Source organism: Coregonus clupeaformis, unplaced genomic scaffold (assembly GCF_020615455.1).
Source record: "Coregonus clupeaformis isolate EN_2021a unplaced genomic scaffold, ASM2061545v1 scaf0302, whole genome shotgun sequence".
Lineage (NCBI taxonomy): Eukaryota > Metazoa > Chordata > Actinopteri > Salmoniformes > Salmonidae > Coregonus > Coregonus clupeaformis.
The window spans coordinates 370,727-396,656 of record NW_025533757.1 but is presented as its reverse complement, the minus strand read 5'-3'; the positions used below and the strand labels follow the sequence as shown (position 1 = coordinate 396,656).

Sequence of the window (25,930 nt, the reverse complement as noted above, 5' to 3'; positions counted from 1 at the left end):
TTCCTGTCTGTCAGCCCACATATTCTCATCCACATCACACCGGATATTTTCCCTTCCAATGCAACGTGGAAAGAATCTTTTGGAATGCCTTATCCATCCTCTGCAGGCGTCTACTGTGGTGTCCTCACATGCTGCATCCATTGCAGCCAGCAGGGTCATCTGTGTGTGTGGCTGACGATCGTACACCTTCCACCTCCATGCTGAAAAGAACTCCTCAATTGGGTTAAGGAATGGTGAATAAGGTGGGAGGAATTCTATGAGCATCCTCGGGTGGGTCACAAACCATTGCCTTATGATGTTTGATCGATGGAAACTCACATTATCACAAATGACCACATACTTTGGCAAATCCTCTCTAAACAGACCCCTCTCATCATCAGGGATGAGAGCCCCTGTAGAGAGTCTCTAAAAAGTTGAGTAGATGCTGGGTGTTGTATGGCCCTAAAAGGGGGGATATGGGTTAGGACACCATGCTCCGAAATAGCAGCACACATGGTGATATTTCCTCCCCGTTGGCCTGGCAAATCCACAGTAGCTCTGTGACCGATGATATTCCGACCCCGCCTTCTGCATTTGGTCAGGTTGAAGCCAGCCTCATCCACGTATACAAAGTTGTGAGAGGGTTCACTTGATTCCAACTCCATTATACGCTATATCCCAGAACACACAGTTGAATTTGTTTTGGTAAGGAAGAGTGACATAAAATGTACATATATTGCATGTTCCTTCCACAGCAATGGAAATGTGTGCAGTTTATGCTTACTGTACTATGTAACACTATAAAATGTTGCTGTAAAGTAGTTACATAGATATATGTTTTACCTGTACATACTGGTACCGTAGCTCCTTAACTCTGTCCTCATTCCTTTGGAATGGTACACGGCACAGCTGTTTCATACTCATCTGGTTTCTATGCAGCACCCTGTCGATGGTTGAGATGCTAACCGTATGGATGTTTTCAAAGACATCGTTGTCTTCTATAATGGTCCTTTGTATTTCCCTGAGTCTCATGGCATTGTTTGCTCGGACCATGGTGCAAATAGCCTCCTCCTGTTGAGGTGTGAAAAGGCGTCCTCTGCCACCGGTTTGAGGTAATCTTGCAGTCCTATGTGTGGAAAAATGCAGTGATGCATCGCACACTTTCACATAGACAAAAACTATGCGAACACACATTTTACTGTAAAACATACAGGTGGGTGCATGTAAGGTGCAGTATGTATCTGTATAGAGTATATTTCTGTATGCTGTGAAATACAAGTGGACTACTGTAATATGAAGCATTGTAGGAAGTATACAGTATACTGCTTATATACAGTAACAGTGCACTGTACATTGGTGGACATACCTGTTCTCTCTTCGAAACGTTTGTACTATTGAGGACACGGTTGATCTCCCAATATTCGGCTGCACCCTTCGACCCGCCTCAGCCATTGTAAGGCCATGATTGACAACATGGTCTACAATAGTGGCCCTTATGTCATCAGATATGCGCCTATGTCCTCTTCTGCCTCTTCCTCTGTTTTGCCTTCCACCACGCATCCTTGCTCCTCTTCTTCCTCCTCTTGGCTGTTGACCCTGTTCGTTTCCTGGTCCATCCATTATTGGAAAATTGCAACTCTGTGTTGTGGTCTGTCTATATATGCTTGCCAATTGATTCTTCATGAGATGCACCTTTGAGCAATTTAGACAACTGGTTGATTGTTGGTTGAACTAACACTTTACATTCCTTCATGAGTGAGGGTTCATTTCACCTGCACGATTCAGCAATTTACGTTTTTGTACAAAAGGTCTAATAGAAATGTGTAAAACTATGCTTGACAGTTTATGACAAATAGTTCAACAATTTTGCATGTAATGGCTTATGCAAGGAACTAATGCCTAGATGTTTTGAGGGGTAAGACTATTCAACAGAGAACCATCTACTATATTTTGATCAACATGACATGAGCAATTGAAAATGTGGAAAAAAGCTGACACTTGTACATTATCAATTGCAATATGTACAAAAGCAATTGCAATTTGTTCAAAGGAATAAGAAATTGCTTTAATGATGTGCACAAGTGACTAGATGATTTGGAATTTGTACAAGTAGTATCAAGAATTGCACTTTTGATCTAAGAAATGCACCAAAGCGACTGAGAAAAACTGTAACACCGTATAGAACACACAGTCAGCCGTTATGCCTCACCAATGATCGCTAAAGAATGCCAACTCCACCCAGCCAGAAGCATTGTGTCAGACAAGCATGGTGCTGTAACACTCCATAGATGCTTAGCAAAGCATGTGTGACTAAAATATAAATGTAACTGCCATACTGCGTGAATGCTGCCAGTGTGGAATGTTGCGACTGTCATCCTCTTCTTTTAACGTGAATAAAAACAGTACATGTTAACGGCACCGTCGTGCCGCTCGGGTGTAACAATAGACATTGGAGCAGGGTCTGGGGTATCGGTGACTTTTGGAATCAAGAACAGGTGCCATACACTCAGGACAGAGGGTGAGGAGAAGGAACAGACTGGCCATGTTGTTTCAATACCCTCTATTTCTAGCTTCTCTGGACCTAGTCTTGATGCTCCAGTCAAGCATTGGCTGTTAAGATTGGCATCATTCTGACACAGAGGTCCATATCTCTTACACAGGACAGATCAGCACACAAAGCCAAGCTGTCTCTAGGCCTTCTTTTTATCTTTCTATCACAGTATGGCACAGAGCATCAAAAGAACACGAGAGATAACGTTTGTTTTAAAAAGACATGGATTCTACCGTGTCGACGGTATCGTTTTCAGTTCTACACCAGGGGGTACTGAGAATGTGAGGGAGGGTCAGGAGGGTGTGGGGGTTGTGTGTGTGTGGCGGAGGGGGTGTTCTGGGTGAGTTGTGTGGACAGCATTGAGTTGTAGTGAGATATTACACATCTACTGGGTTGTTATTGAGTTTATCATAAAATCCACCAGCTGCTCCATATCAGTCCATAACTATGACCTTACTAATTTCCTCTCTCTCTGACCCCAAACCCCTGACCCTGCAGAGCCTCTGAGCAGCGTATCCTCCCTGGAGGTGCACTTTGACCTCCTGGACCTGACGGAGCTAACCGACATGTCTGACCAGGAGCTGGCTGAGGTGTTCGCTGACTCTGATGAGGAGAACCACAACGATTCCCCAGCAGGTTAGACCATTTTCAGATACTCAATTAATTCAATTAATCAACCAATTAGCCAATCAATCTACTCAATTTAACCATTGAATGGTGGATTTAACAACCCCCTTGTTCTCCAACCAAGACGACCCTAGTGTGATGGACTGGCTAAAACATTGTCTTTATTCGCCTTGAGAGAACCATTACCCAAATTGAATTTCCTCCTACTTTGGTTGAACACAGTTGGATGTTAGAGTGGATGTTTTGCTCTCTGCAGGAGACAAAACAGAAACACTATCTCTGTTTACTCTGTTCTCCCTCTAAAAACTCTGTCCACTAGACAGACTAATTTACATATCATTCCCATTCTGTAGCATACGACCCCATTACATACAAATCTAAAAGGTTTAGCTGATCGCAAATGTGTGTGTGTGTGTATGTGTGTGTGCGCACGGTCTGTAGAGCAATGAGCACTCTAATAAAAAGCTTACAATTGTGGTCTCTTTGGCTGCAGGGAAAGGGACAATTGGGAGAACTCAATAAAACTTCAGCAGCACATTGGATTGAACATTCCTCTGAATTCTTACTGCAATTCAAGCAGTTCTTTATATTTTGTGATATTGACCAAGATACAGTATATTCCTGTTATGCGTCTCTGGGAGATTCTAATTTCAGTTTGTGTCCATGTCAATGTTGATAGTTATTGGCACCTGATCCCAGGCTGGGTGTCTGATACAGCACAATAGCCTAGCATAGCGCTAATTAGCATTAGTTAGAGGGGAGTCAGATTAACCTGTGATCAGGGATGCGTCCGGGCCCAGGCAAACTGCTCTCCTCACAACCAGAGGAAGCAGGAAATCCATCCCATTTATTATTTATGATCCATAGCCCCATGTTTCCTGCTGAGAGGTAGAACGATATTCATTGAGCTCCACATCATCACTCCGTTCAACTGCTTTATGCTCACACTCTCACCTCATCTCTCTTAAGAAGAGATATGCGTGCACTCTCAGGAGCTGACTTGGGAACGGTACTAAGATGTTCACTTTATAATACACCTGTTCTAAACTCCTGTATATTCTCAGCATGGGGAACCACAGAGAGCTATGTTCAGCTCTATGTGCAAAATATTAAAATGACTTCACAAAGTGGATGAACTTTGAGTAGGTGCACTTTAAGAAATACAGCAATCTTGCTTAGATATCACCCATGCTCCTTCTCCTTGTTGCCCTCAGGATTGACCCTTGCCAATTTATCACATTACTCCCCATAAAAAGGCATTGTGTTGCTCCCCTGTCTGACCTTGGCCCGTAAGTCAGGGGTTCCGAAACCTTCTTGGCCTACGACCCAATTTTTATATTGGAAAATTCTCGCTACCCCAACCATGTGAAAAAAAGTATGTAATTAACAGCCAATGTTAACTTTTTTATTTGGGGCTATGGCAGTCAATTGAAAAACATTCTAAGAGTATTTCTGATTGTCTTCTCAACTCACCATCACATACTTTTAATGTGGGGCTATGACAGTCAACTGCAAATTAATCTTACATAATGTATCTTATCTCACCACCACTAATGACATGGGTGTGCTTGATGCATGTCGTGTCGGAGCTTCTCAAAGTCCAGGGACATGTTCGACAGTGTGCACCTCAGATCTGCTGTCACATCCAACCTGGACCGATATTTGGTTTTAATGCAGACGAGAGCACTGAATCCAGTTTCATACAGATATGAGCTGTCAAAGGGTACCATGAGTTTTATGGTGCTTTCAAGACAACTGGGAACTCGGAAAAAAACAAGGTAAAATAATGATGTCAGTGATCTTCAGGTTGGAAAGTCGGAGCTCTAAGAGGCCCGAGTTCCAGAGTTGGAATTCCGAGTTGGATGACCGTTCACAACTATTATTCCCAGTCGGAGCTCGGAGTTCCCAGTTATCTTGAACGCACTGAAGTCGGAAGTCTGAGATTTCTGAGTTCCCAGTTCCGACTTCCTAGTTGTTTTGAACGCGGCATTAATGTCAGAGGGAGTCGGCAGGATGAGTCAGGAACCAAAACTCCTCCGTAGTGACCCGTGAATGACAGCTCAATCAGCTATTCGATTTTACTTACCAGCATGTAAATTGAGCCAGGATCACAGTAAAAATGGATTGGGAAGTAGGTCCCAAAGTGCTCATCCAAGCGTTGGAGTCATCAATCATGTGGGACACTTACTGATGCTGTTTTCTGTTGGAAACATGCACAGCCGAGGGAAGGGTGCATGGTTCGCTTTGAATGACTCTCCAATAAGAATCCTTTCCTCTGAATCCACTGATTTGGTCACTCATCTGTAGAATGTTTTTGTATTTCCCCTGCATGCTTGCGTTCAGTTCGTTCTATTTCCCAAATATGTCTGTTACATAGGCAAGGAGCCATATTTTCTTTTCATTACACAGAAAGTCAACCATGTCTGTTAATTTTTTTTTTACATCCATTGTGAATGACAACAGTTCTCTCAATGCGAAAAATCTTTCCAACACTCCCCCTCGCTAACCACCAAGCCTCGGTGTGAAATAGAACATTGTCATGCTCTGATCCCATATCTCCACATAGTTTTGCGAACAGTCGTGCGCGCAGTGGATGTTATTTTATGTAGTTTATAATCGAAGTTACCTGCTGCAGTATATCTCTGAGTTCTGTGCTCTGCTCTTTTGTCCCCAATTGTTCTCTGTGTACCATACAATGCGTCCGTCCATAAGGCAGAGGGAGACACATTCATAACTAGAGTGGCGGCCTGCCTGCCATCCCACCATAGATGGAGCCCCATCTGTGCAAAAGCCCACCATTCGATCCCATGGAATCTGTTTTTCGTCAATATAGCCACGCAGCACACTGAACATCCCCTGTGCTGTTTCATGCTCGGGAATCGTGAGACAGAACAATATGTCCTCGTGAATATCATCCCCCGACATGTATAGCGAACAAAGGTCAAGGCATGGGCATCTCGGCCCTCACAGCTAACGTCCATTTTGAGAGCATAAACTGGGGAGTTTTCAGTTGGGGTTTCCTCTTGATTGCTAGCGATAAACCTGTTAAACAAATAATTTATGCTATCTGACAAAGGTATTGATGTGAGTTTCTGTGCCTCTGTCTCCTCACACATTGTTTTCACCATACCGATAGCGGACAGTAATATCAAAGTCTCTGCAATAGTGTGTGGTTTCTTAGCTAGCTGGCCTAGCCATTCACCATGTGAATGCAACCTTTCGCATGATCTAAGGGCACTCTGGTTGAATTTTATATTTTGTATTTGAATAATTTTCATTTAGATTTTTAAGGTTAACCACATTACAATGATTTTGAGATACAAAGACGATGTCATAATATACACTGCTCAAAAAAATAAAAGGGAACACTTAAACAACACAATGTAACTTCAAGTCAATCACACTTCTGTGAAATCAAACTGTCCACTTAGGAAGCAACACTGATTGACAATACATTTCACATGCTGTTGTGCAAATGGAATAGACAACAGGTGGAAATTATAGGCAATTAGCAAGACACCCCCAATAAAGGACTGGTTTTGCAGGTGGTGACCACAGACCACTTCTCAGATCCTATGATTCCTGGCTGATGTTTTGGTCACTTTTGAATGCTGGCAGTGCTTTCACTCTAGTGGTAGCATGAGACGGAGTCTACAACCCACACAAGTGGCTCAGGTAGTGCAGCTCATCCAGGATGGCACATCAATGCGAGCTGTGGCAAGAAGGTTTGCTGTGTCTGTCAGCGTAGTGTCCAGAGCATGGAGGCGCTACCAGGAGACAGGCCAGTACATCAGGAGACGTGGAGGAGGCCGTAGGAGGGCAACAACCCAGCAGCAGGACTGCTACCTCCGCCTTTGTGCAAGGAGGAGCAGGAGGAGCACTGCCAGAGCCCTGCAAAATGACCTCCAGCAGGCCACAAATGTGCATGTGTCTGCTCAAACGATCAGAAACAGACTCCATGAGGGTGGTATGAGGGCCCGACGTCCAGAGGTGGGGGTTGTGCTTACAGCCCAACACCGTGCAGGACGTTTGGCATTTGCCAGAGAACACCAAGATTGGCAAATTCGCCACTGGCGCCCTGTGCTCTTCACAGATGAAAGCAGGTTCACACTGAGCACATGTGACAGACGTGACAGAGTCTGGAGACGCCGAGGAGAACGTTCTGCTGCCTGCAACATCCTCCAGCATGACCGGTTTGGCGGTGGGTCAGTCATGGTGTGGGGTGGCATTTCTTTGGTGGGCCTCCATGTGCTCGCCAGAGGTAGCCTGACTGCCATTAGGTACCGAGATGAGATCCTCAGACCCCTTGTGAGACCATATGCTGGTGCGGTTGGCCCTGGGTTCCTCCTAATGCAAGACAATGCTAGACCTCATGTGGCTGGAGTGTGTCAGCAGTTCCTGCAAGAGGAAGGCATTGATGCTATGGACTGGCCCGCCCGTTCCCCAGACCTGAATCCAATTGAGCACATCTGGGACATCATGTCTCGCTCCATCCACCAACGCCACGTTGCACCACAGACTGTCCAGGAGTTGGCGGATGCTTTAGTCCAGGTCTGGGAGGAGATCCCTCAGGAGACCATCCGCCACCTCATCAGGAGCATGCCCAGGTGTTGTAGGGAGGTCATACAGGCACGTGGAGGCCACACACACTACTGAGCCTCATTTTGACTTGTTTAAAGGACATTACATCAAAGTTGGATCAGCCTGTAGTGTGGTTTTACACTTTAATTTTGAGGGTGACTCCAAATCCAGACCTCCATGGGTTGATACATTTGATTTCCATTGATAATTTTTGTGTGATTTTGTTGTCAGCACATTCAACTATGTAAAGAAAAAAGTATTTAATAAGATTATTTCATTCATTCAGATCTAGGATGTGTTATTTCAGTGTTCTCTTTATTTTTTTGAGCAGTGTATATACACTGTATGTATACAGTACCAGTCAAAGGTTTGGACACACCTCCTCAATCAAGGGTTTTTCTTTATTTCTACTATTTTCTAAATTGTAGAATAATAATGAAGACATCAACACTATGAAATAACACACATGGAATCATGTAGTAACCAAAAAAGGGTTATACAAATCAAAATATATTTTATATTTGAGATTATTTATATAGCCACCCTTTGCCTTGATGCTTTTCCAACAGTCTTGAAGGAGTTCCCACATATGCTGAGCACTTGTTGACTGCTTTTCCTTCACTCTGCGGTCCGACTCATCCCAAACCATCTCAATTGGGTTGAGGTCGGGGGATTGTGGAGGCCAGGTCATCTGATGCAGCACTCCATCACTCTCCTTGGTCAAATAGCCCTTACACAGCCTGGAGGTGTGTTGGGTCATTGTCCTGTTGAAAAACAAATGATAGTGGGACTAAGCCCAAACCAGATGGGATGGCATATCACTGCAGAATGCTGTGGTAGCCATGCTGGTTAAGTGTGCCTTGAATTCTAAATAAATCACAGACAGTGTCACCAGCAAAGCACCCCCACACCATAACACCTCCTCCTCCATGCTTTACGGTGGGAAATACACATGCGGAGATCATCCGTTCACCCACACCGCATCTCACAAAGCCACGGCGGTTGGAACTCAAAATCTCCAATTTGGACTCCAGACCAAAGGACAAATTTCCACTGGTCTAATGTCCATTGCTCGTTTTTCTTGGCCCAAGCAGGTCTCTTCTTATTATTGGTGTCCTTTAGTAGTGGTTTCTTTGCAGCAATTCGACCATGAAGGCCTGATTCACACAGTCCCGTCTGAACAGTTGATGTTGAGATGTGTCTGTGACTTGAACTCTGTGAAGCATTTATTTGGGCTGCAATTTCTGAGGCTGGTAACTCTAATGAACTTATCCTTTGCAGCAGAGGTAACTCTGGGTCTTCCTTTCCTGTGGCGGTCCTCATGAGAGCCAGTTTCATCTTAGCGCTTGATGGTTTCTTCGACTGCACTTTCCGTATTGACTGACCTTCATGTCTTAAAGTAATGATGGACTGTCATTTCTCTTTGCTTATTTGAGCTGTTCTTGCCATAATATGGACTTGGTCTTTTACCAAATAGGGCCATCTTCTGTATACCACCCCTACCTTGTCACAACACAACTGATTGGCATTCAGAAGGAAAGAAATTCCACAAATTAACTTTTAAGAAGGCACACCTGTTAATTGAAATGCATTCCAGGTGACTACCTCATGAAGCTGGTTGAGAGAATGCCAAGAGTGTGCAAAGCTGTCATCAAGGCAAAGGGTGGCTATTTGAAGAATCTCATATATAAAATATATTTTGATTTGTTTAACACTTTTTTGGTTACTACATGATTCCATATGTGTTATTTAATAGTTTTGATGTCTTCGCTATTATTGTACAATGTAGAACATAGTGAAAATAAAGAAAAACCCTGGAATGAGTAGGTGTGTCCAAACTTTTGGCTGGTACTGTGTATATTTTTGGGGGGGATTTTGGAAATTCTCCCGCAACCCCATTTTCATATCAGGTGATCACACATGGGGTCACGACACCTAGTTTTGGAACTGCTGCCGTAAGTGCATGCATGCATCTGCACAGCCTTAATCCCCCAGTGACCCCACCCTCTCTCTATCTCTGTTTCTCTGTCATACACACACGCACGCACCCAGACAGACACACACACACACCTACAACTCTCAGGCTGCTTTAATCACTGCATTGTGCTGTACCCCATAACCTCCTCCTAGAATAATCCCATTTAGGGGGAGGAGAAGGAGGCACCTGACTGGGTAGATCAGTGTGCTGGGGACCCCTAGTGACAGATAGAGAGAGGAAGAGAGAGGCAGGAGGCAGAGAGGGGAGAAAGAGAGGGAGAGAGGGAGCATTAAAAAAGGGGAGGGGAAGAATTAGAGGGAGAGAGGAAGCATTTAAAAGGGAGAGAGGGAGAAACATGAAAGATAAATATATGAGAGGTGGTGATTCCCTCTCCACCGCAGCGAGGTTTCCCATTTCTCCACAGGAGACTTATGGCTCCCTGAGCTCCAGTAAATATACCAGATATCCTGGTCCTGACAGCAGGACCTCACCACAGGGCTCGTATAAACCAACCACAGCTGCTGCTACCGGAGCACCACAGCCCTAAAACTCACAGGGAGAACAACAGTCTGTCCCCATATCCCCAGACATACAGCTATGGCCTCTGATATAGTGCAGCAGTTTTACTGACGAATCGGACAATAAAAAGCCCAGCAGGAGTGTCACGTTCGTTCATAGACGGGTCGGACCAAGGCGCAGCGTGATATGCATACATGTTTATTTAAAAACTTAATAAACACTCGACAAAACAATAAACGAAACGTGAAGTCCAAGGTGAACACAAACAACATACCTTATACAGAACAAGATCCCACAACTCAATAGTGCCAATAGGCTGCCTAAGTATTGTCCCCAATCAGAGACAACAAGCGACAGCCACCTCTGATTGGGAACCACACCGGCCAACATAGAAATACCCATACTAGATAGAAAACATAGAACTACACAACATAGCATATACACACCCTGACTCAACATATAAGCGTCCCCTGAGTCAGGGCGTGACAGTACCCCCCCCAAAGGTGCGGACTCCGACCGCACAACATAAACATAACAGGGTAGGGGCCGGGTGGGCATTCCGTATTGGAGGCGGATCCGGCTCAGGGTGTGACGACCTCTCACTCTTCGCCTCCCTGTTGCGCCCCTGGTCTGGTCTAGACCACGGCGCGTTGCTTCCCCTCTCCTTCCTCCCACGATACGCCAGGCCCAGTCTGGACCCTGGTGTGGGAGACCCCGAACCTGGAGAGGGGCTGACGTCATGGTCTGGACTGGAGCCGCTGACCGGAGCTGGACTGGGCACCGGTGGAGCGGACTACTCTGGCTCCGGAGTGGAGCCGCTGACCGGAGCTGGATCAGGCACCGGTGGAGCGGACTGCTCTGGCTCCGAAGTGGAGCCGTTGACCGGAGCTGGACTAGACCCCGGTGGAGCGGACTGCTCTGGCTCCGGAGTGACGCAGCTGACCGGAGCTGGATCAGGCACCGGTGGAGCGGACTGCTCTGGCTCCGGAGTGGAGCAGCTGACCGGAGCTGGATCAGGCACCGGTGGAGCGGACTGCTCTGGCTCCGGAGTGGAGCAGCTGACCGGTGCCGGACCAGGTACCGGTGGAACGGGCACGGGCCGTGCCGGACTGGACAAACGCACCACTGGTCTGGTGCGAGGAGCAGGCACGGGCCGGACCGGACTGGCGACGCGCACCACTGGTTTGGTGCGAGGAGCAGGAACAGGCCGGGCCGGGCTGGCGACGCGCACCACTGGCTTGGTGTGAGGAGCAGGAACAGGCCGGGCCAGGCTCGCGACGCGCACCACTGGCTTGGTGCGAGGAGCAGGAACAGGCCGGGCCGGGCTGGCGACGCGCACCACTGGCTTGGTGCAAGGAGCAGGAACAGGCCGGGCCGGGCTGGCGACGCGCACCACTGGCTTGGTGCAAGGAGCAGGAACAGGCCGGGCCGGGCTGGCGACGCGCACCACTGGCTTGGTGCGAGGAGCAGGAACGGGTTGGGTCGTACTGGGAACACGCACCACTGGCTTAGTGCGGGGAGCGGGACTGGGTTCCTTTATTAACCCCCGCTCCTTCTGCTGCCTAACCAGCTCCTCTCGCTGTGCCTCTACACTTTCCTTCTCCCTTTTAGCCTCCTGTAGCGCCTCCCTCTGACCGAATAACTCCTGCTCCCTCTGAACCAATAGCCCCCGTAACATGGTGGCCTCCTCTCCTAACCTGCAGATTCGCCCTTCCACGGCCTCCTGCTGCCTCGTCATCCACCCCGTGTGCCCCCCCCAAAACATTTTCTTGGGGTTGCCTCTCGGGTCTCCGTCGTCAGCACGGTTGGCGCCGTTTCTCCTCTCCTACCTGGGCATCAACCTTCATCGCCTCCCGATAACGGACGGCCTCCTCCTCAGTAATTCTCCCTCAACCGAGGAGGACATCTACTAAAGTTACCTCCCGTTGAATCCCCGGCGTTTGCTCCTTCTGGGCACGCTGCTTGGTCCTTGTTTGGTGGGATCTTCTGTCACGTTCATTCATAGACGGGTCGGACCAAGGCGCAGCGTGATATGCATACATGTTTATTTAAACTTAATAAACACTCGACAAAACAATAAACGAAACGAAACGTGAAGTCCAAGGTAGACACAAACAACATACCTTATACGGAACAAGATCCCACAACTCAATAGTGCCAATAGGCTGCCTAAGTATGGTCCCCAATCAGAGACAACGAGCGACAGCTGCCTCTGATTGGGAACCACACCGGCCAACATAGAAATACCCATACTAGATAGAAAACATAGAACTACACAACATAGCATATACACACCCTGACTCAACATATAAGCGTCCCCTGAGTCAGGGCGTGACAGTACCCCCCCCCCCCCCAAAGGTGCGGACTCCGACCGCACAACATAAACATAACAGGGTAGGGGCTGGGTGGGCATTCCGCATCGGAGGCGGATCCGGCTCAGGGTGTGACGACCTCTCACTCTTCGCCTCCCTGTTGCGCCCCTGGTCTGGTCTAGACCACGGCGCGTTGCTTCCCCTCTCCTTCCTCCCACGATACGCCAGGCCCAGTCTGGACCCTGGTGTGGGAGACCCCGAACCTGGAGAGGGGCTGACGTCATGGTCTGGACTGGAACGCTGACCGGAGCTGGACTGGGCACCGGTGGAGCGGACTGCTCTTGCTCCGGAGTGGAGCCGCTGACCGGAGCTGGATCAGGCACCAGTGGAGCGGACTGCTCTGGCTCCGAAGTGAACGAAACGTGAAGTCCAAGGTAGACACAAACAACATACCTTATACGGAACAAGATCCCACAACTCAATAGTGCCAATAGGCTGCCTAAGTATGGTCCCCAATCAGAGACAACGAGCGACAGCTGCCTCTGATTGGGAACCACACCGGCCAACATAGAAATACCCATACTAGATAGAAAACATAGAACTACACAACATAGCATATACACACCCTGACTCAACATATAAGCGTCCCCTGAGTCAGGGCGTGACAAGGAGGAATAAGCAGCCTCATGGTGATGGCCACAATCTCACTCAGTGTCGAGGAGGTCAGGGACCGTGCGGAGATTCTAGGTGTCATATTAAGACCTATGTCTGGTGAATGGGAGTCAGGACTAGGGTACTAAGATAGCAGATAAATGCGATCAAAACACCAATAAGATTGTCTCACTGTGTAATACAGACCCTTATTTTCACATCTACACATGTACTATATGTAACTGAACGTATGCCCCTATACATTATGTTGAATTGGATAAAGTTGATCTTGCTTCACTGTGATCTATTTGCATTCAGTAGATGTATACTGGTTTGCATCCTATCTTCAGTGCCAAGTAGCTCAAAGTGCTTTGTCATTGGCTGGTGTTTTCTCTATTTCCCACTCATAGATCAGACAGTGACAATGTGGGGATCTCTGACTCACTCCAGCAGTGGCACACTGTGCTCAGATATGAGTGTGTTTTGCATTCGGACTCAAGAAGGGATACAGCGATACACAAACCCATGCAAACACACACATACCCATACACACATGCATGACTAACGACTACAGCTGCTCCCCAGTGTCCAGGCCGGATTTTTCCAGACTGTACAGCTGCTCCCCAGTGTCCAGGCCAGACTATCCAGACTGTACATGTTCTAGAGGAGCCAGAGCCAAGAACAGGCTTCTCTCTCCACATTTTTCTCTAGCAGCATCACTCTCTCTCTGGCTGCCTCAGTAGTGAGGATAGTGAGAGTGGGATAATAGCTCCAGATCAGGCTGAGGCTGGTCAATAGATGACCAGGTGTGATAGATGACAGAACCACAACACCAGGTGTTCTGCTCAGTGGGGATTCTTCTGGATCTCTCTCTCTCTCTCTCTCTCTCTCTCTCTCTCTCTCTCTCTCTCTCTCTCTCTCTCTCTCTCTCTCTCTCTCTCTCTCTCTCTCTCTCTCTCTCTCTCTCTCTCTCTCTCTCTCTCTCTCTCTCTCCCTCTCTCTCTCTCTCTCTCTCTCTCTCTCTCTCTCTCTCTCTCTCTCTCTCTCTCTCTCTCTCTCTCTCTCTCTCTCTCTCTCTCTCTCTCTCTCTCTCTCTCTCTCTCTCTCTCTCTCTCTCTCTCTCTCTCTCTCTCTCTCTCTCTCTCCCTCCCTCTCTCTCTCTCTCTCTCTCTCTCTCTCTCTCTCAAAGCTGTGTGGGCACTTATGTTTTGGACACCTGCCAGTCAGGACAGCCCAGGGATCAGAGGTGGCAGATGAGATGGTCAGGGTTAGAGAAGTGAGGGAGGACAATAAATTAGCTAAATGTGTACAGCTGCATTGGTAGGCCCCCACCCAATCCCACCCCTCTGTACAGGCAGTATCTGCTCTGTGTGTGAAATAGATAGATAACAAGAAATTACATACCAGATCTCTACAGAGACTACAACACCATTATCACCTCAGAAAGAGCCCTTTTAAACGAAAAACCCCAGGATCACTTTGACCACCTTAAAGCCCATCTGAGAGAGGAGGAGTGAGGCAGTAGGATGGAGTTGCCCCTAGACACTGATCTATGGTCAATTTTGTTTTCCCCCCCCCATGGTTAAGATTAGTATATGGGAAGGGAAAGCTGATCCCAGATCTGTGTGGGAGTGAGTCATTTCCTCTGCAGTGTTCTCCAGGAGAGCCCAGGCTCTGACAGTCACGCCCTGTGATGACACAGGAGGACAGAGGAGGACACTGCAGCTCTTACACTGAGGTTACCACTTTACCAGAGAGAGTCACAGGCTAGGTGGGTTCATTACCATATAGAATATACCCTTTTGCTGCCTTCAAATCTGCTACCATCGAAGGGGAATGGGCAACGCACAGAGAAGGGGCTTGGTGATGTTTTCAGATCAATACAATCTGTGTGTTTTGATGCTGTGGTTCCTCAGTGTTAACAAGGCAGGTTGAAGCTTTCCGAGCAGACAAAATAACACAACTACCCACTATGTAGCAGCAGCTGTGGGCAAGACTGGGGGAAAATATTTCCATTTAGGCTAACTGTAGTAGCCTTGCTCATAAATCTTTAGGAGTCCACTGGGGCCTCCGAAAGGACTCCACAAAGAGGGTTACCATCACTGACGTCCTAGTCCCAACATGAAACACACACACAACAAACACATACGTACACACGCAGGCACTCACACACACACACACACACACACACACACACACACACACACACACACACACACACACACACTGTACACACAGCACGTTGGCTCCATGCTAGCACTGTGCTTCCCTGTGGTTTAAGAGCCTTTGTAGAGCTCAGGCTGGTGTTTTCTGTGGACTTTGTTTTCACAGCAACACACTGGTTGTGGAATCTGATGGACTGGAGCCAACAGCACAGAAGGGCTTCTTAGACAGAGAGGTTTAGTACAGCTAGACATTGCACACATGGTGGCTGGGAGGGAGGGAGACAGTAGAAGGATGTGATAGAAGGGTGTGGGGGGGGATTGGTGGGTTGTGCCTTTGTGGGCTGATGGGGGATTGAGTTAAGGAAATTGGATTTGGATTGTTCCTGATATTTGGGGATGTTCTGAACTAAATGGGAGGACTCTCAAGGGAGTTGGTTATGAGTAGGTCCTGAGCAATAGGGTAAGGGGTGTTCGGTGGTCCTTATATGAAGGTCTGAGGGTAAGGGATGTTAAATGAGAGGTGTGTGTTTGTGGGGTGAGAGTTTCATCCTCTGATCTGTCTCTGTCAACACCCTGCAGGGAGAAGAGGAGGCTTCTCCCGCATCCATATTCATAGAGCTGTCAATCACAAAACACTGACCAGGGATGGGCTGACAAATACAGCAACTATAGCATTCTAGTCACACACAGACAGGGACACAGATAGAGACAGACTGGTAGAAATGCAGAGACACATCATGAAAGTAGGGACGTACACACACATAAAGACCAGTGGTGGCAGATACAAAGTGAAACATGTTTAACAAGCACTCACGCAAACAGAGCCTTTCAGAATGCAGATGGCCTTTTAAAATCCAATGGAGGCACCATCAATCTTCAGGGATCAATACCATCAATACGGTGTGTGTGTGTGTGTGTGTGTGTGTGTGTGTGTGTGTGTGTGTGTGTGTACGCGTGCCTGTGTGCACGTGAATGCGTGTTTTCGTGTGTATGCTTGTGTGAACATACATCACTGCTGGTTGATCCATAGTTACGGCATTTCACTTATAGAGAGTTAGGGCTGGGACGTGCCTTACCATTAGACAGTAATTGCATTGATGTGTGCAGTAAAGGAGGGTTTAGAAGTGTCTCCGGCTACACCCATTCATCCTGGGATCTCAGTGGTAGAGTGAACAGTGAACAGCACCACCAAGTGGTGTAAAGAGGCAGTGCCTCTTTATTTCTAATGCCCCTTTGTACGACCAATATTCATGTGAACCTGTTTGACACTGGTCCCTTCTGTGCCCTCAAGGACATGCATGCAGATGAACACATATGAGGGGAGAGGGGAGGGGGTTGATTCAAGAACAGAGAGAGTGGGTAGAGGGAGAGAAAGGAGAGAGGTGGGGGGGAAAGGGGAGATCGACACAAAGAAAGAGAGAGGTACAGGGGGAGAGAGACAGAGAAAGAAAGGGTGTAGTAGAGGAGAGAGAGAGAGATGTCGAGGGATATGAAGTGCAGAAGATCAAGTGCAGCATCCTATTTGCCAAAACATTTCATGAACACATTCCTCTGATGTCATCACCTCCTAGCTTCATCACCTAAACACCAATCAGCTTCTCATTTCTACTCACCCTAGTAGTTAGCGAACCAATCATATTCTCCATCCATCATATCACCACTCTACAAAACTGAAGTGGTAGAATCTCTATCTAGCATGCTGATGGTTATAGACCAAAGAGACACTGGAGAGTTGTGTAGTGGTTCTGAGAACTCAAGAACAAACAGACAGGCACGATGAATGGTGGAGTTCTGTTGCCTTGAGCCAGCGAAAAATAAGTATGAGACAAATGTCTGTGACATCCAAAACAAGCAGCCTTTGTGAGCATAATGACCTTGAGAAAACAGCCAGCAGGCTAAATGGAGCTGATGATTGGAGGAGAGGTGACCATGTGACTGTTTAAGAGCAATAACAATGACAGGAGAGGAGATGAGGAGCAGAGAGAGATCAAACTAAAATGATCTATCATCTACTACAGACACATGCACGCGCTTACACACACAGCGCTCCTAGTTTTCTAAACTCCTCCATTTCTCTTGGGATTCGGTGTCCTTGAGACACATTCATGTATAAGCTACACATTAACACACACTAACGCACACTCATTTCACTGCACACTGCCTCTCTGACAAGGTACTTTACATTTTTATCTGCCTCTATATTCAGAGTAACTAAATCATGCTGTAAGGACCTATCAGAATCCCAGAGGAATAGGTCATGTGGAGCTGCATGAACTACATTCTATCTGTACTTTACTGTGTTTGCGATCGAGATGCCTTTCAACCATAGCCAATTTATCTATTCTACAGTAGGGAAACACTGTACCACTGTGTGCTGTTCTAAACTATTTTTGGAGAACCTTGAGCAAACATAATTGAGTGAACAATGGCATAGAGAAAGGAAGCTTGTAGATGCATTAGGTGATTTCAGGGAGTTGACAGCCCCTGCTGACTTGATTTACTTTGTTAAATGAGTTACAGTATCGTGGCCATTGGGGAAAGTGGCAGGTAGCCTAGCGGTTAAGAGCGTTGGGCCAGTAATGGAAAAGTCGCTGGTTGGAATCCCCAAACCGACTAGGTGAAAAATGGGTTGCTGTGCCCTTGAGCAAGGCACTTAAACCTAATTGCTCCTGTAAGTCGATCTGGATAAGTGTGAATGTTAAACTCTTTCGTCACTGTCCTGACCAAATGTTATTTATCACATACACGTGTTTAGCAGATGTTATTGCGGGTGTGGTGAAATGCTTGCGCTTCTAGCTCCGACAGTGCAGTAATATCTAACAAGTAATATCTAACAATTTCACAACATATACCCAATACACACAAATCTAAGTAAGGAATGGAATTTAAGAATATATACATATATGGACAAGCAATGACAGAGCGGCATGGACTATGATACAGTAGAATATTATAGAATACAGTATATACAATGAGATGAGTAGTTCAAGATATGTAAACATTATTAAAGTGACTAGTGTTCCATTTCTTAAAGTGCCAGTTATTTCAATAGGCAGCAGCAGCCTCTAATGTGCTAGTGATTGCTATTTAACAGTCTGATGGACTTGAGATAGAAGCTGTTTTTCATTCTCTCGGTTCCAGCTTTGATGCACCTGTACTGACCTCGCCTTCTGGATGATAACGGGGTGAACAGGCAGTGGCTCGGGTGGTTGATGTCCTTGATCTTTTTGGCCTTCCTGTGACATCGGGTGCTGTAGGTGTCCTGGAGGGCGGGTAGTTTGCCCCCCGGTAATGCGTTCGGCAGACCGCACCACCCTCTGGAGAGCCCTGCGGTTGCGGGCGGTGCAGTTGCCGTACCAGGCGGTGATACAGCCCGACAGGATGCTCTCAATTGTGCATCTGTAAAAGTTTGTGAGGGTTTTAGGTGCCAAGCCAAATTTCTTCAGCCTCCTGAGGTTGAAGAGGCTCTGTTGTGCCTTCTTCACCACACTGTCTGCGTGGGTGGACCATTTCAGTTTGTCAGTGATATGTACGCCAAGGAACTTGAAGCTTTCCACCTTCTCTACTGCGGTCCCATCGATGTGGATAGGGGGGTGCACCCTCTGCTGTTTCCTGTTTGGGACAGACGTGTGTATGTACAGTATAGGCCTATTATGTGACTGGTATGTAGGCTATGTGTTTTCAGACATGCATGGACTCACTGAGTGTACAAAACATTAGGAACACCTTTCTAATATATTTTGTGCTCAGAACAGCATCAATTCGTCGGGGCATGGACTCTACAAGGTGTCAAAAGCGTTCCACAGGGATGCTGGCCCATGTTGACTCCAATGCTTCCCATGGTTGTGTCCAGTTGGCTGGATTTCCTTTGGGTGGTGGACCATTCTTGATACACACAGGAAACTGTTGAGCGTGAAAAACCGAGCAGTGTTGCAGTTCTTGACACACTCAAACCAGTGTGCCTGGCACCTACTACCATATCCTGTTCAAAGGCACTTAAATATTTTGCCCATTCACCCTCTAAATGGCACACATACACAATCCATGTCTCAAGGCTTAAAAATCTTTCTTTAACCTCTCTCCTCCCCTTCATCTATACTGATTGAAGTGGATTTAACAAGGGATCATAGCGTTCACCTGGATTCACCTGGTCAGTCTATGTCATGGAAATGTTCCTAATGTTTTGTACACTCAGTGTATATGCTGTACATGTGACAGACAGGAAGGTGCGGAAACTTAATCCAGGGCCTCTGGTCAGCATGTTTGAGCTCTATAGAGCGGTTTTAGTCATTTAGCAGACGCTCTTATCCAGAGCGACTTACATGAGCAATTAGTGTTAAGTGCCTTGCTCAAGGGCACATCGACAGATTTTTCACCTAGTCGGCTCTGGGATTAGAACCAGCGACTTTTCGGTTACTGGCACAACACTCTTAACCACTAAGCTACCTGCCGCCCCTAGGCTGTTAAAAATATCAGGATACGTGAGAGGCGTGCACCTTGTCCTCACCTTGTGTGTACATGAGTTTTATGTGTGTGTTTAAGAGACGTGCATGTCTGTATGTGTGTGATCCCTAACCTACCCCCTCTCATCACATGTATGTCATGTGCATAGCTTGACCCTTCTCCTCATTATCATCCCCAGGCCACCACCAGCCACCCCTGCCCAGAGGAGGCTACATGCGCTCCCCCTCGTGGACCCGCTGCAGCAAGGCTGAGCCCCCAGGGAGAGGAAGCACCACAGCGACTCCGACACCACTGCAGAGCCCTTAATGAAGCTGGAGAGGCCTAAGCAGCCCTGAGAGCCTGCGGGACTGGGGGAAAGGCCCAGGGCCCGGAAAGAGCGAACACACCGAGAGCAGGCACAGAGACCACACCAACTGCCCCACCCCCTGCGCCAGGCACTGAGACAACCATGGTGCTGAAGACACTACAGACTGTATTATAAACTAAACATGAAACGATGGCTGTGAGTGAAATACACACAGATACACATGCAAACACACACAAAATGACACACGCGTATCTGCAAAACCACACACATGAACACACATGCATATCTATTGTGTTTTCCATGCAAGGGGTTCCTCTGGCACAAACACTGGATGGTCAGTGTGCTTTTTGAGGCTTTGTTTGGGGTGAACAACAGGGTATGAGGCTGTCCCAGTGTGGGGAGAATGCTTGGCTACAAGCCTCTCCATCCCTGCAGCATCTTAGGGGTGGGAGAGTGGGCTTGGAGGGGTGGGACAGACCCTGAAATCCGTGACAACCTCGACTACAAAATATAATGTGGCGAGGTGAGGTTAAGGAGAATACCCACTCCATATGCAAATAAATGACTGGAATATGGAGGTCATTATGGGATAGTACAGCAGGCAATCTGGAAGTATTTTTTGTAATTAGAATAAGAGTCCAACCTGAATCTATTGCACAATGTTCTTCCTTAAAGTAACAGGGCCATCTGCTCTCCCTGAACTAACAGGACACAATGGGGCCACTCTCCATCGCTCTCTTTTCTTTCCATCCTCTCTTTTTCTCTCTTCTTCTACCTCTCTCTACCTGAGAGGAAACCAGTGTGGCCCCAGTAAACTAAATGTCTCTGCAGATATGATATGTGATAAGACAGCACCCCTTCTCACCAACATTACATTCAACACTGTGGATCTCGTCCTTTGCCAAACCAAGTGATGTGGGGATGGGTGGTGAAAAAATTAAAGAATTTAATGCAAACAAAGTGAATTTTCTCTGTGGGTGATTTTTGCATTAGAGCACTAACCAAACTGTGCAGCTGTAGGTTGTCTGATAGGGTATTATGAACAGCAGTCTGAGCTTTCCATTATTTATGCCCAACACACCAAACAAACAACTCTCTCGGATTCCTGCCAGGAACACCGTGGAAGAAAACCAGCATCAGCAACATGAAAAGAGTTACATTGAAACCACAATGAAATACTTCAGAGTACACACTTAATCACACAGTGGATAGAGAAGTACTGAATAGCCATAATGCTTAAATGTTCAAAGAAATAACTTTAAATTTACTATTGTCAGCTTTGCCTAAATCAATGGGCTCTGGCACTTCTGTAGAGGTTTAAAATGCTTGCTTTTTAAATCGTGACTGCAGGTTCCTAACTGAGCAGATAGAGGGCAGAACAGAATAAAGTGGGGAATGCAGATAGACGTACAGTATACAGTCATACACATATCCATAAACAGCTTCATACCATGGCATTGTTGAATACATTTTTCCTTTTGGCTTGAAGGGCATTCTAGAGCGTGCATTATTTCCTTATAAAGCAAGGTATATTTGCACGGTAGAATTCAATGGCTATAGTTCATTCTTACATGTTCTATGTTTGAGCTGCTTTTGAAAGCAAAAGTCGAATTGAAACATTATTGGCCTTGTTGAATTTGATTTTCATAATGGCAAACTAGGACTGATGGTTTGGTTAGCTAAACCAAAGATGTTTAACTAAACCAAGATAGACCACTGCCTGTCCTTTCCAATGGGAACAAATTAGTCATAGTGGGCAGAACAAGCAAGGAGGTGGGCAGAGCCAAGCACGCGCTAGCGAGGTCCTATTGGCGCGTTCTAGCATAAATCTGCATATTTCCGTTAGGGAACGCCTACTCTGCGAAGTGCGCGTGTGCAATAACTCATTTCGCTTTTGCACTCCTACATAGCATGATTTTTAAAAACTTTTGTGAAGGGTAAAGTCTACAAAACTTAGTCCACTCTGTTCATAGCAGATTCTAGTTTTGGGAACAGAAAACTGTATTCAGAGCAAATGCTTCATCGATGAGAAAATGTGCAGAATGTTGGCCAAAATTCATCTCGTTCCATCTTCTCCCACTGCCCGCCATTGGGCTTCCTCTCACTAACATATTTGGCAGTGAGTGGAAACGCCATTCGGATGCTTCACATTTATACATCCAGTGAAATATCTGTCTCATTGTTCTATCTATGGCTAAACTACCAAGTATGTTGGTTTGGTTACCACGGCAACTACTGTAGCCATCTAGTAAACTTGCTAGCTACTTCAGTGGATGTTCAGCATTTCTACCGGCAAATTAACACATTTCTAGCAGCAAATGTGTTAAATTATAGCCATGGTATAAAAGTGACTCGGGGCTCTATGCGTTCTCTGGAAAATAATGCAATTCCAGTGGAAGGCCAAAGTCCTTCCCCCATTCCCCCTCTCCTTTCTGTGAATCCCCAATGTTTGGCATGACAACAACCTAGGAGTTGGCTATTCAGCACAAACATATCTGGGCCAGGCTACTGTATCTATGGAGCATATATGGAAATGTTGCCCAGTCACTCAGCTGCTGTACCCATCAGAAGGAGTGGAGGGGAGTTGGAGCTGGCAGGTGGTGTGACAACAGAACAGACGATAGTTTCATCTGTCTTCCTTCCCCACCAAGATGGTATGTGCCACAGAGGTGTGGCGGGTAGAATATAGGGCAAGGCAGTTAGACACCATGAAGGCTCTGCCAACACATAGGAGTGATACTGCTGCAGCCATAATAGTGACACATGATAAACCTGTATTTGCGCTAGTGGCTAGTTGAAAGGGCAAGGAGTGATACAGGTTATATGTTTCACATCCCCTTTGTGAGTAGAATGAGGGAGAGTGAAGTCTGTTTACCAGCACCTGTTGCAGACACCATCACACATGTATAAAGGAACCACAGGAGGCTGCTGAGGGGAGGACAGTTCATAATAATGGCTGGAATGAAGTGAATGGAATGGTATCAACAACATGGAAACCATGTGTTTGATGTGTTTGATACCATTCCATTTATTCCGTTACAGCCATTACTATGAGCCCGTCCTCCCCAATTAAGGTGCCACCAACCTCCTGTGATAGGAACACAAAGAGGCATGGACTGTGTACAGGTAACTGCCAAAATATAGGAAACACATGAGTAAATGAGGCATACAAAGTATATTAAAAGCAGGTGCTTCCACATAGGTGTGGTTCCTGAGTTAATTAAGCAATTAACATTCCATCATGCTTTGGCTCATGTATAAAATTGCTGCCCATTATTTTTGGCTACCATCCACAGGGCACGGGTGCTCACTGAATGATTTGATTAGCATTAAACGATGTAAACCATATGCCATGGCCATCTCAGTCACCAGATCTCAGCCCGATTTAACACTTATGGGAGATTCTGGAGCGGCGCCTGAGACAGCTATTCCACCACCACCCTATTAAGACACTATGTTAGTGTTTCCTTCACTTTGGCAGTTACCTGTACACTACTGTATATAAATCACAACAAAATGTGCCCTCTGTTCCTATGGTATGGGATCCCACATCCGGTATAACCAGTGGCACCAATACTCCTGAATTAGGTCATCCTTACAATACTGTGAGGTCAGATAACTAATAATATTACATAGATAAGCATTAACACTGGGACAAAAATTATGATTTTTTATTGGTGAATGTCAGATGTTGATTAATATATCACATCACAAACTTCACATTTCTGAATGTATTTTAGTGTTCACTTTTAAATCCACACAAAAGGCTGCTTTTTGCATTGAAACAGTCATATCCACATTCCTTATAGTGCTTTAAGCAAGATCACTATAGCCAAGCTGAGCCACAAGAACCAGCATTCAGTCAAGCAGGCAGAAAAGCAGGACTGGAATTTAAACACAGTTTAGGCTACACCAAGACATCTGGGATGTACTCTAAAAACATTTGTCTTTTTTGTATACGGTAACCCACACAACTAGGCATAGAAGTAGAAATGTACGAATCCATGAATCAATGTAGGTAATTGCGGAGTTCCAAAAACGGTCAGAAATACTGAGATTGAGTGAGGTAGTGACACCTTCATATTCGGCAGTAAAAGAAGGTTAAAAAAATAAACTTTACTGCAGATCGGTACAACATCATCTCATTACTTCTCCCAAACCCCCAAATTCTGAGAGGTGAATACCAAAACCCCTCTACAGGGTTTCCCCAGGGGTGTGGGAGTAAGCACGGCTCGGCTGGCATCGCTATGGAGATATAGTTTCATTATCCCTGTCCTAGATCTGACAAGACGGTGTCACAACACTATGGGATACCAGGGACTGGGAGAGAGAGAACAGCGGGGCACCCAACCAACTTTCTGTGAGACCCAACTGCAAATGTTAGTCCCATGTTTTCCATACACACAAAAAGCTTATTTCTCTCAAATTTGTTTACATCCCTGTTAGTGAGCATTTCTCCTTTGCCAATATAATCCATCCACCTGACAGGTGTGGCATATCAAGAAGCTGATTAAACAGCATGATCATTACACAGGTGCACCTTGTTCAAGGGACAAGAAAAGGCCACTCTAAAATGTGCAGTTTTGTCACACAACACAATGCCACCGATGTCTCAAGTTGAGGGAGCCTGCAATTGGCATGCTGACTGCAGGAATGTCCACCAGAGCTGTTGCCAGAGAATGTAATGTTCATTTCCCTACCATAAGCTGCCTCCGACGTTGTTTTCGAGAATTTGGCAGTACGTCCAACCGGCCTCACAACCGCAGACCACGTGTAACCACGCCAGCCCAGGACCTCCACATTCGGCTTCTTCACCTGCGAGATCGTCTGAGACCAGCCACCCGGACAGCTGATGAAACTGAGGACTATTTCTGTCTGTAACAAAGCCCTTTTTGGGGGAATAACTCATTCTGATTGGCTGGGCCTGGCTCCCAAGTGGGTGGGCCTATGCCCTCCCAGGCACACCCATGGCTGCGCCCCTGCCCAGTCATGTGAAATCCATAGATTAGGGCCTTTATTATTTCAATTGACTGATTTCCGTTTAAATTGTTGCGTTTATATTTTTTGCTCAGTATGTATCAATAATTACAAAAGACGTGTGAAGCTCATCTGTTGTCAGTTGACTTGAGTTATAGCAGCATTGAGAGAGCATAAGTGAGAGGTGAGGTATTTTACACTAGTCATACTCAGAAATAAAGCTTGTCGGAAGCTGTTTTCCTGTGGGGAAAAGTGGGCAGGTAGAGGTGTGGCTGTTGTTTCTTTCAAAAGACTGAAAAATGACATTCAGAAGATGTGTTTTTCTTCAATTAGGCCTAGTAACAGTTTGAACCTCACAATCAGAAACAGAGGATAAAAATCTGTTGATGTGCCATTGAGCAATGCACTTAACCTAATTGCTCCAGAGTCGCCGTTGATAATGGCAGACCCTGGCTGTGACCCCACTCTCAGAGGGGAGTTGGGATTTGCAAAAAAAAACTTTTCCAATTCACACATGCGTATTAATACACATATGTGAAATAGGACAAATATGTATTATTACAATGGTGCAACGCACACGTACATAGACCTTCATGTTCCAATCTGAAAGAAAACATCTCACTTCAAATGAAATATGTACATCAGGGATGGGCAACTTTGATGGGGGTGGGGGACACAAAAAAAACTTAACTTATCATGAGGGGCCGCAGTTGCTCGCGGGTCTGCGTACCTACATCATCCCCCCCTTCCCCTTATGAGCAAAACATTTTAGTGCCCCCCTCTTGACAGTGGAGACTTTTTTTTAAACGTTTATTCCTG

General features: G+C 46.3%; 1 protein-coding gene across 2 annotated transcripts in view; it reads left to right on the top strand.

Annotated features, from left to right (window-relative positions):
- The window catches only part of LOC123484399 (dysbindin domain-containing protein 1-like), a 34,814-nt gene extending 13,713 nt beyond the window's left edge, over positions 1-21,101 (top strand). For both annotated transcript variants that reach the window (XM_045214742.1, XM_045214741.1), the window contains exons 3-4: positions 3,029-3,166; positions 20,006-21,101. In XM_045214742.1, coding sequence (XP_045070677.1) covers positions 3,029-3,166; positions 20,006-20,133 — 266 coding nt within the window. In that variant the 3' untranslated portion in view covers positions 20,134-21,101. The remainder of the gene's footprint in view (positions 1-3,028; positions 3,167-20,005) is intronic.
- The last annotated feature ends 4,829 nt before the right edge of the window (positions 21,102-25,930 follow it).